The sequence below is a fragment of the Pyxicephalus adspersus genome, chromosome 5 (assembly GCF_032062135.1).
Source record: "Pyxicephalus adspersus chromosome 5, UCB_Pads_2.0, whole genome shotgun sequence".
NCBI lineage: Eukaryota > Metazoa > Chordata > Amphibia > Anura > Pyxicephalidae > Pyxicephalus > Pyxicephalus adspersus.
In genome coordinates, this window is record NC_092862.1 from 146,023,574 (window position 1) to 146,035,620 (window position 12,047).

The 12,047-nt window shown below is 42.2% G+C and overlaps 1 protein-coding gene across 2 annotated transcripts in view; it reads right to left on the minus strand.

The window, feature by feature from the left end:
• Window positions 1-12,047, minus strand: part of SETD2 (SET domain containing 2, histone lysine methyltransferase) — a gene marked incomplete at its 3' end in the record, with an annotated part of 31,185 nt that overhangs the window by 3,540 nt on the left and 15,598 nt on the right. The window contains 6 exon segments of one of the 2 annotated variants that reach the window (XM_072413036.1): window positions 4,444-4,558; window positions 6,689-6,831; window positions 6,920-7,051; window positions 9,523-10,204; window positions 10,628-10,787; window positions 11,500-11,545. In XM_072413036.1, coding sequence (XP_072269137.1) covers window positions 4,444-4,558; window positions 6,689-6,831; window positions 6,920-7,051; window positions 9,523-10,204; window positions 10,628-10,787; window positions 11,500-11,545 — 1,278 coding nt within the window. 2 annotated transcript variants of the gene reach the window in all.

Below are 12,047 nucleotides of genomic sequence, written 5' to 3' on the forward strand. Positions count from 1 at the left end.
TCTGCCTTGATGGAGTCTTGTCTTTGGGTGTCTTGCTGTTCCTATAAAAGATAGAAGCAAAACACTACAAAAATGCCTAAACTTTGGAGACTATAAACGCTTGAATATTAGATGAAACTTAAATGGCAAAGCCATGACATGGAAATCTTCATGTGTGGCAGAATGGGCTCACTAGTTATCACCCTGAGAAGAACATCCTCACTGTGAAGCATGGTGATGGGAGGACGGGACATCGAGCTATGAGACTGTATTTTAATGGTAAGGATAGGGAAAATTGTCAGGATTGGAAGCAAGATGGATGGACTCATATATACAGGACAATTGTGAATGAAACCTTTCCTGTTTGTCACAGTCCTGTTCTTGTTTTCATTTGGCAAAAAAATGGCCAAAAAACACAAAGCAACACTAGAGAGGTTTAAAACCAAAAACCTGACTGTCATTGAGGGCTGTAGACAAAACCTTACCTAATAACATGCAAAAGTTGTACATAAATCTGCTGTATACAACCTGCCCCAATCCAAGCAAAGTTAAAGCAATTTAACCAATTTGGACAATGGGCAAAAAGTTTAAGGGTCCAGATTTGCAAAGCTTGAGAAGGCTAAACCCCAGATACCCTGTGCAGGGTATAAAGCTGTGAATGGGGCACTGCAGATCCCCTTAGTACAGAGGGGGAAGATACAAGAATAGTTACCCCGCACAAGAAGAGCCAGGGGTGGTCCAGTCTGTCTTACAGTTGTACAGTGGGGGAAAAAGTTTAATTCAGGATTTTTGCATACACAATGTTTCATGTAAAAATTCTCTTGGTTTCTTTAAACCGGCAGTTCAGCTTTCAGCTTCTTTTGTACTGAAATGGTAAAAATTCCTATTTCAATCCACTTTAATTCCAGGTTATAGCACCACAAATGTGGCAAAGTGGGACTAAATACTTTCATAACCCTTCCGCAATTAGAACCTAAAAAGAAAAGTCATTGGCTAAAGCCGGCCTATAATTATCTAATAATTTATATTTTGTATTATTATCCAGCGCAGTAGCTGTGGAAAAATTTGACCTTTGCATGCATTGAAAGAATTTTCGGTTAACCCTTTTTGTACAGAGCAACCCCTGGCTTTTGTACGAGAAACTATAAAAGATACAGTTCTACAGCTATTGTATACCCATCAAGACTTTTCTAGAGCTGCCCCGACTCTCTGGAATGGTCTTTCACCTCATTCGGCTTGCTCCTACTTTCTGCTCATTTAAAAGAAAACCCTTAAAACACAACGCTTCAGCCTCACCTACCTATCTTTCACTGTTTCTAAACCCTCACTATTCACCCACCATTCCATATCACCCCTCCTATTCTGTGATACTTCCCCCTCCTCCTAGATTGTAAGCTCTTCTGGGCAGGGTCCTCTCCTCTTTCTGTGTCCCTGTCTGCCATTTGCAAACCCTATTTAATGTCCAGCGCTACATAATATGTAGGCGCTATATAAATCCTGCATCATAATAATATTGGTTCACAATCTGTCCCCTTACTCCAGTTTCAAGAGTCTGTGCGAACTGGAGTGATTAGGGATGGAACATTCACATTAAATTGTGAGCCCTTCGAGGGACAATTAGTGATAGGACTATAGACTTTGTAAAGCGCTACGTAATATGTTGGCACCATATAAATAGAAAGTAACACATCAGCCACATCCTATCACCAAGGTTCACTGATGAAAGTGTATCCTCTGCAGCCTTGGAGAGCTTTAATAAATCAGCCTATTGTTCTTCTAGCCATGTTACTAGTTGCATGGAGGAAACGTTGAAAGGATGAATAATAAAACTGAAGATATATCATAGCACCTTCAGCTACTTTAAGGCAGCCTGCATGCAATATGAAACATGGCAGGAAACTGATCCTACTGGTAGTAGCAGAAGCCTTTCCTGCAGGCAGTTATACCAGACCAGCGAGATGCTCTATGAGCCAAGGAAGACGTCAGCCGGACACGTCCTGCACACCCCAGTTACCACATATCGGCAGCCGATTCAGAATCTGGCACCCCCAGGTAGCGTTGCCTGTCTCTGCGGTCCTCTATCACCTCCGCTGATTATAGCTCTGTCTGTGGCTCGTTCTGTAATTCTTCTGATATATGAGGTGCAGGGCTTGACGTCTCCTGGCACCATGTCGCTGTCCACAAATAAAGACGTTAACTGTTTTCGTTTCTAAAGAGGAGTTTTAACCCAGCTGTGGACAAACTGCAGCTCTGTAGTGGCTTTGGCACTACAAGTCCCAGAGAGGGAGAAGGATGAGGGTATGGGGTAGGTAGGTGGGAAGGCTGTGTATGGGGTAGGTAGGTGGTAAGGCTGTGTATGGGGTAGGTAGAGGGGAAGGCTGTGTATGGGGTAGGTAGGTGGGCAGGCTGTGTATGGGGTGGGTAGGTGGGTGGGAAGGCTGTGTATGGGGTGGGTAGGTGGGAAGGCTGTGTATGGGGTAGGTAGGTGGGTGGGAAGGATGGATAAGTCTGGCTGTAGCATTCATAATAGATTATAGAGGAGTCAGGTTAGTGGAAGAGCAGAGAATAGCTACGTGCTATGTGTGTGTCAGCATTGAACCTAATGGACTTGTTAGATATCTGCTCCGAAGTACTGGAAGGTAACCAGCTGATCTCAGAGTTTCTTACAGGGGCGGCCTTATTTCTGTGACACGTCAGACCCAATGTGTCACATATTAGCCCCCGTCACTCAAATCCCCCATCCTCCATTTATACAAACCTCCGATAATATCACTGAAAGAACACCAAAGTGAACCGGTGGCTTCACACCAGCTAGGGGCTGGCAGGTGACCAAAGCTGAGCACATTTGAGGTCTGTTAAATCAACAAAATCCAGAAGGAAAGCGTCCAGGAGGGGAAGCAATATGCTTTTGCATTATGCAGAAACCACTTAACGGCTTTTAGGAGAAAGACAATTTGTAGATTAGGCAGAGAGGCCTAAGATTAGAGGATTACAGCAGAGTGGCTGTAATGTGGCCCCAACCTGAAACAACAAAACTAGACCTGAAAAGAGAAAACAAAGAACATTTGAGGAAAGACCTCCAGCCCTGCTACTGCCGGGTAATGGAGAACTGGTCAGCAGGGCCAAAGAGAAGGATTTCTGTAGGTGGCTGCCAATCAAACAGGTCGTATAAGGAAGGGGGGCATTTAATGGACGACGGCTTTAAATGCAAAGTTGTCCCTAAAATGGATAAATCATCAGCATTGAGGAGAAACGACAAAATGTACTGACTGTTGCTGAAGGTCTGATTTGTAAAGTGGACCCGTCACCACCTAATAAAGATGGCCAAGCTTTTTATTTCACATCAGCAGGGAAAGTTATAGACCAATCACAAGCAAGACCTGATGAGCATTAGTAAGCAACAACCCAGAAAACACAGGACCTGTTCAAAAGATAAAAAATTCCCCCATTTTACCTTACTTTGAGTTCTATGAAATGCAAAACGCAGAAGCATCTCACCAATTTAATTTTTCCCTCCAAGACAGCTCTTTATGAGCATGAAGTATAATATGTAAAAACAAGCAACACTTTTCAGGGATCCTAGGGGACCCTTTCATCAGGGGATAATGATGCTGCATTGAAAGGTAAGGTCTAGGCAAATCAATTTTTATGGGGAATCTTTGGGTTAAAATTACCTTCCTGCCCTCTCCCTTCATTAAATCTGCCTTTCAGCCTCCCCTTCAGCTTTGCAGTTGTCTCCTCTCCTGCACAGAAATTTCATCCTCTGATTTCATCTGCACACTTTATACGTCTCACAATGTGCATTAGAAACTGCAGCAAGTCAGATGGAGCCCGCCTCCTTTCCTGGCTGGAGGACGTTCAGCATCATCTTGCCCCTTCCTCCCCAGCCTGACACCTTTCAAGCTTTAGATTACAGCGATTTCAATGCAAATAAAGCCTGCTTAGAATGCCACTCTTGCAGACTGATCCCCACCTATCATAGAATATGAATAAGTGCCAGCCCACTGCTAGGTTCAGTACTGAAAAACCGGAGGCACGGGGTGGTAATGTTTGCAGGAAACTATGCACTGCTCCCTGCAAGGCAATATAATGCAATGAGGTATAAGTGGGGGAATGCACACTAGAGAATATTGTAGAATCTTGGTGGACTATGCAATGCGACTATAAATTCATAATATTGCCATAAGCATATCTAAAGCAAAAAAAAAATCTAACATGATCAGCTCACCAGCCCTTCGATGTGGTGGGTGAATCCTTCCGTTACGTCTGTACTGGACTACAAAATACCTCCTCTCCCCATATGAATGTTAGAGGAGCGGAATACAAGGTGCAAGGACTGGTAAGCATTCATATGAGAAGTTCTTCTTAGATTTAAGCTTGGTGACATATTTTATATGATATCAATAAAAATTCTTGATCTGTCACTGGCTGTCCAGCAACAATAACACAAAGCAAGCTATTCACCTTCATTGGGTTCTCGTCGTAGGTCGGAGTTCCCAGGTCCATTTCAGCTTCGTGATCCAGGCTTCCTGCTTCATCTCCGACATTTTCCCAAGATGGGGGATCCCACTGAGTTTGCCTGAAGGGACAATGCAGTCAGTTGATTAAAGTGAACTGGTAATCAGGCAAATTCTTTCATGTGAACACAACATTTCCTACACTAAAGATGAATGGTGATTTCATTCACAATATGACCTAAATTTGGTTTAGGGCTACAACAGCCTCAACAAAAGCTTGCCAATTCCTAGTTCTGAAATAAATATAAACACTTGGGGACAGTTTATTATTTTATTATTAACATCCAGTATTTATATATAGCGCCAAGGTATTAGTGCTCTAAAAAGTCCATAGTCAGCTGTCCTTCAAAGGAGCTCACAATTTAATGTCTCTACCATAGTCATATGTCTTTGATACAGTCCAAGGACAACTTTTTGGTGGTAAGCCAATTAACCTAACTGCATGTTTTTGGATTGTGGGAGCAAACCATAGTACCCAAGGGAAACCCACACAAATACAGGGAGAACCTGCAAACTCCATGCAGATAGTGTCCTGGCTCAGATTCGAACTTGAGACCCAGCGCTGCAAAGGACAGAGTGCTAACCACTGAGCCACTGTGCCGCCCAGTTTACAGTTTTTGTACAGGCATCATCCAGGGTCACCATCTATATCCTGGAGTAAGGTGCTGGCTCAGAAGTGACAAAATCATATAAATCCTGGTGTAAGTTCCTGGCTGAATTAAATCTCTTACACAGATCAGCCACTTACCTGGTAACTTTGTATGGAGTTACAATATTGCAGTCTGATCACTGGGGGAAGAAGAGATTGAAGAAATGTTTCTTTCTATTATGTAGGGAATACAGAACTGCCTTTACTGGCATTTGTGTTTATGCCTGCATGGACCCTGCCTTCTACTTCCACTAAAAAAAGAAGTGGTGGTTACCATACTTGGACAATTAGAAGTACCTGACTGCCTGACTACAGGGCAAACAAGGGATCCAAAAACCCAAGGAAGGCTGATACGACTGATACATAAGAAGCTTCTACAGTCAGGGATTCAAGTAGGTCCATGCCATGGTCCTCTATTAGCCGAAATTAGTGTTAGGTATCCTAAATGACCAACCACAGAAAGTGAGGAAGGGTGGCTGAAGAATGTGGGTGACATGGTTTACCAGAACAGAATGTTAGTAGGATCCCTGAGGAACTCATTAGCCATGCAGAGTTCTGACCTTGCTGGAGAATCCCCTGCACAGAATGGATCAATCTAACCTCTGATAATTGAACAGTGCTATGTAACTAACACAGAAATAAGGAGCAGAGATTTGCTTTGTTTGAAGAACATTTAGGTTTTCTATGTGGTACCTTTAAAGATTTCCCTTTGTCTATATGCTGAAAAATTGACATGCACTTCATGTGCCTAGGCACTCCTGTTCTGTGGCCTCATAGCTGAATACCTGCAGATTGAGATCATTCATGGTGCTACTCCTACCAGATACTGTGGGAGATGTGTCACATTTTTGCTGCTAAAGGTTCTTCTTGTTGGAGTGGAAGCTGTATCAGGGGACCTAAAGTGCATGGATCTCCCTGCTGCACTCAAACATTTAGAAATCTGTAGTTCCACTTCTTTTGCTGCTTCCCAATTACTTTGCCAGTCAGCAGATCTTTGGTAATCACGGGTGACCATGAAAAAGCAAGGACCTGATCCAACCTAAAAGGCCCCCTTTACAAAGTACAGAACAAGGCATGTAATAGGGAAAAGATCAGCTGCAAGATAACAGCAAAACCGGTGACTACAGCTTTGCCCTCTGATTGTCTTTTATTGGCAAATTTCCCAGAGAGTATGTTCTCTCTCCTTTAAATCGCAGTAATGCAATGAACTTTTAGATAAATGGTGTGGCAGTTGCAGGGCAAAAGACTGAGCTTGGTCAGTCCTCCATACCCCCCCATGCTCCACCACGTACATGTGCTTCCCAGAGCAGCACAGGGTGGACTGACCAGCTCAGTCTTTTTATGTTGGCTGAGCACCCCAGGGAGAACACAAAATCCTGGATTGGATTTTTAAAATGACAGTGCAGAGGTGAGAAATCCGGGACATATGTAGACACCTTCTACCCCTTTCCCAGGCACTCTCTCCCTGCAACAACAGACACAAAATAATATCCTGAAAATTAAAATGTCTTATATTTCTACTTGGTGTCCATTGTCAGCTCACCTGGTTATTACATGGTAATAGTAAATTTTTCCCTCTGGATCCCGTGCAGTCTTCCAACTGGGAGGAAGTACAATGGTTTTAGGTTTGGGTGGGGAAGGTGGAGGAAGGTCCATAATGTTATTACCAGTCAATCCCATCTCAGGCTGTAAATAAACATATACAAGCTGGTTAGGTATATGGATACCAGATAGGAGTAACCAAAGGACTAAGAAAAATCTGATCAATCCAAACCTGCTGCAGTGCTGGTGGTTGTCCGGGAGGGACGATGGCAGCCACAGGTGGAGGTTGCTGCATGACGACACCCTGTGGGTGAGGAGTGTACATCTGTCCTGGCATGTACTGCAGGCCGGGCTGTGCGTAACTCTGAACAAACAGAATTTCAGTATTTTAGTGAATGACCCCTAAAACTAAACATGCTTTAGATGTGCTAAAATAATAACTTCACAAATTTATATTATTACAAACCAAAAAGGTTTGCTTTAGTGTAACCCATCCCTAGAAGCATATACTTCTCTCCATTTCCCCTGGTACTTTGTTTGGAAACAGGATATACCCATCATTCACTTACAAATATAAAGAAGTATTGGAATTGTTCTATGTTACAGCACTGGGCCATTTAAGAGTCCAGGACTTCCAAAGGCCTGTGTAAACTACAACTCCAGGGACTTGTAGCACAAACAGGACTTGAAACCTCCCTAAACCTCAGATAGATAGAGCTGTAAGGGGGGGGGGGGGGTTATTGTGGAACTAAAGTTCCATTTTCAAAATCTGCATTTAGACAAAGCTTTAATACAGGAAAGGGACAGGTGTTGCCTCTTCTACAAAAAAATTTACCTACCGGTCTGATCACTGTCCCCAAATATCGGTGAGCTGTACATGCACCCGGCTTCCCCTGCACCTGCCAGGACTGAATAGACTCCCACTTTACATTATTTTTATTATTATACAGTATTTATATAGCGCCATCATATTACGCAGTGCTGTACAAAGTCCATAGTCGTGTCACTAACTCTCTGTCCTTCAAAGGAGCTCACAATCTAATGTCCCTACCATAGTCATATGTTATTATTCATGTCCAATGTCAATTTTTTTTTAGGGAGAAGCTAATTAACCTCATTTTTTGGAATGTGGGAGGAAACCGGAGTACACGGAGGAAACCCACGCAGACATGGGGAGAACAGAACCTGCAAACTCCATGCAGATAATGTCCTGGCTGGGAATTGAACCTGGGACCTAGCGCTGCAAAGGCCAGAGTGCTAACCACTGAGCCACCGTGCTGTCTACATCACTCTGGCCAATGAGGATGGCTGAAGATCGAAACAAGGGAGAAAAGGAAAAAAAGATGGTGGAGCCTTGCAATGCAATGGGGACAGGTGAGTTTTTAAAATACTGTGATCAGGCAGGTAAGGTTATTTTATTGCAGAAGGGAAATCTGCAATAAACAACCTGATTGGAATGGTTTTGAGTTTGAATTCTGCTTTAAGGCCCAAATGGTTTTCCTAGATTATGACAGAGTGGGGAAAGAGTAGAACCTCCATTAAGTATTTACTTGTATCCAAGCTCCTTTAGAGAGATTTACCCTCACTTCCTCTCATCCGCAGAACATTTCCATTAGACAGGAAGTGGGGAAAAAACTGCAATACAACTAAAATTTAAAAATGCTTTTCTTTATTAGAGGATGTGGGAGCTAAAACCCATCGAGCTTAGTTTGTGGCTGCATATTTCCCCTCACTTCTTCTAAAACCGGATCACCAGGACAGAAATAAATAAGAAATCTGGGAGCTCCATAGAGTTAAAACTAAACAGGAGATCTAATCGTTCTCCAAAACTAAGGAAAAAAGTTACATCTTTGTGTAAACTTTATATGGATTTGTTGCTTTGCCTTGAGTGCAGATGGACTTTGTACAGGCGGAATCTATTATTTAGAGCAAGCCAAGAAAGAACATTAAGGTGTTGTCCTGGTTTTGTTATATTAGCTGCTTTTTTTAGCCAAGTTTTAGAAAACGGAGGAAATAAACCCTAAACATTTGGCAGCGACACGGAGTGTTGTGTATCTTCGGACGCTCCCGAGTTTCCCTGAAGCCAATCCTCAGATTTTACACTCAAAACATCGCAATACTACACATAGCGTAACAGCTGTTACATCTACATTGGGGCTGTAAAACATCCCATGTTAGGTCTAAATACTAAAATTGTAACATCTGGCGCAGCAAACTAATTATAGAAAGTCATGAAAACATAACACAGAAATATTAATAAACCTTCCTCAGTGATAAACACACAAAAATGCAAAACTGAGGAGACTGCGGCCAAGTCACAGACAGGGAAACTAAATTTATTATACTGAAAGTAACAAAGGACAATGAGACGCTGATGGACTTCAGGTATGTTTCTTGTAAAGCCGCGACTGATGCCTTAGGCTTTTGCTATTTCTACAAAAATAATTTTGGTGCAAAATTTCTAACACACAATAGCAGGGCACTTTTTACAATTCAATATCTAATCATTAAACCTGAATATTGGTGTTGGACAAAGCCCAATAATACTCCAAGGTGCACCCACACTTTATGGCCAAAAATGTTGGCATTAATGTAGTGGCAGCATTGTGTTTGTGTGAAGGGTTTATGAGGTCCTGATGTGCAACTAATCTAGTCGAACACGGATTTCCAGATATAGAAAACCCAATATAAAAAATGAAATGGGCTTTGCCAGTCAAGTTGCAGCAGTTTGTTGTCTGCATCAGCTCCATGTTTTGTGGGCATTATCCAATTCCTGTATGTCAAGTCAGGTGTTTACAAAAGCAACTAGCAGCAAAAAAAAAAGTTGACTCTTACCTGCACCATAGGTTGTGTGGTCTGAGGGTAGGCAGCTGCTACGCCATACATAGCTGAACAGGCCTGTCCAGAGTAGTAGATTGCAGGCTGGGCAGGAGGAGGTGGGTACGGAGGCTGGGCCTGATGCTGTTGAACAGTCACCGCTGGCTGTTTGGGGTCCCAGGCTCCATAGGTTTGAGCTGGCACTGCACTAGGGGGTGCTACTGTCATTACATTCACATTAGGGTCCTGCGGGACCAAAGCCTCAGGCTGGGTTGCATACTGCTGGGTGGAGACATCCATGGGGGCTGCTACATGTTGTACCACTGGGACCGGCTGTGGAGTCATCATAGCCGAATTGACCATCCCTTGTGAGGGGTCATAGCTGTTGGGAGAATTGACCCCGTCCATGGGTGGAGTGGGCAGCAGAACCTTCCCTACATTAGGATTGGTGGGGTCCAAGAAAGACTGCATGGGGTAGCCTTGGGGATAAGTCATGTAAGGTGGGGGTAGTGGGGTTCCATAGGGAATAGACTCATAAGAAATGGGGGAGGTAATGCCAATGTTCTGCATCTGTTGCTGCTGCTTTTGGGCCTCACGCTGTGCCACTTCTTGCTCAAACAACTTCCTGCGCTCCTCTGTGGACAGTTTATTTCGGTCTTGAAGACGACTCTTCTTCTTGGAGGTAGCCGGAGTGTCATACCTGCTGAAATAAAATCTGAGGTCATGAATGGTCTAAGTGGAGTGGGCTAAACTAAACTGCACAAATTTTGATGTAGAAACTCCACTTCTTGGATGTCTGAAAGTTCCCACTTATTCGGCTCATGACATAGCTAGTAGTAATTGGTCTCATTCATCTGGACGTGTTCTGTATTGTGGAAGACATTTCACCAGTATATTTCTGACATTTCATAAAAATTAAACACACTACTTAGAGGAAGGAAACATATTTAACATTACAGAACAAGTCCAGGTGATTGTGAGCATCAGACATGACAGGTGTAGCATCTCAGAAATGCTAGGTGACCTGTTCTCTTTTCACTCTGATTGTGTACACTACCTGAAGTGAGGATCAGAGTGACTTGGCTGATTGTTCAGGTGATAAAGGAACATGCCGACTCCTTACCTGTCCTCTCCTCTTTTTGCGCTGCGCTCATAGAATGACGGTGGAGATGGTGACTGCTTTCGCTTCCTTTGGCTCTGGCGTTCAGAGTCCCGCTCCCGAGTCTGGCTCTTTGAGTTTGGTGTCGAATAGTTGCCTCCAGTGTACTCTCTGTGCCTGTCATCTGCACAATATGGAAAACAGCAAAAGTGTAATAGCAAAAAAAATAAAATTACAGTGTAGTTAAAGGGCCAGCGCTCAACATACAAGACTGCCCTCTACTGGTGACATCCCAGCTGGGAAATTGTAGGGACCAACATCCATGGGGCAAATGTAGTAAGCTTTATCTTTTCAGGGAACCCGGGCCTTAAAGTTTTTCTGCCAAATGATGACAGGGAGAGAATCTAATTATTATCATTGTGTATCAATGTTTGTTTCCTTGTATGATGAGTACATACATACACATATTTACACTGTACCAGCAAAATATTTTTCACAGTACATACGGTGATTGGACTTTCTGATCAGGGATGCTGCAGAGTTATTGCACTATATTGCTTCTCAAATTGAGAGAATATAAAATATAATATAGGTAGCGTACAGTTTTTATTCTTGTTTTAATTCCGTATTAATGCTAGACAGGGGTATGATGTATATACAAGTATGTATATACATTTTTTTATGTCATAATAGAAGTCAGGTTGTTCTAGGTCAACTGGTGACTGTGGGGTAATAAATGCAATTTATTGATTTTCAATTACTGAACACTCCTAACATTCCTAAACAAATGTCTGCAATACTCACATGTTAAAATTCAGCACTATAACAACCCCTTTCATTTTAGAAAAATATAGGGCAGTGATATTTTTTAATCATAGGCAATGTGTTATACATACAGTGCTCCTTCTCTGCTGGAGTCTTCTTTGGGATCCGATAAACTTCCTAAAAGCAAAAAGAATACAGATTAACAATATACAAATACAGATGCAGCCCTCTGATCACATCACATAAATAAAAAAAAAAAAATTGCAAAGTGCAGACATCGACATTTATCAATCAAATGTCTGTCTAGCACAGTGTTTCCCAACCAGGGTTCCTCCAGAAGGAGCTAGGGGTTCCTTGAAAAATGAGAAGTTTGTACCTCTCAGGTCAGTTTAACCCCCCTAGTAAAAAAGGGTAATTTTTTTTACATTGTAGGCTATATTTCTTAGGCATAACTCTGAAACATGCCCAGTATTTAATACATTTATTACATTAATACATTTAATATATTATTAAAAAACAACACAAAAATCTGTTAAAAAAATAGTTAAACATGTAATGTAGGTGTACAGTAGCATATATATTATATATCTATAATTATATATATATTATTTAAAAATGTATTTGTATTGGACTCAATACAGCTATTTTGTATTGAATCCAATACAAAATTATTTGAATT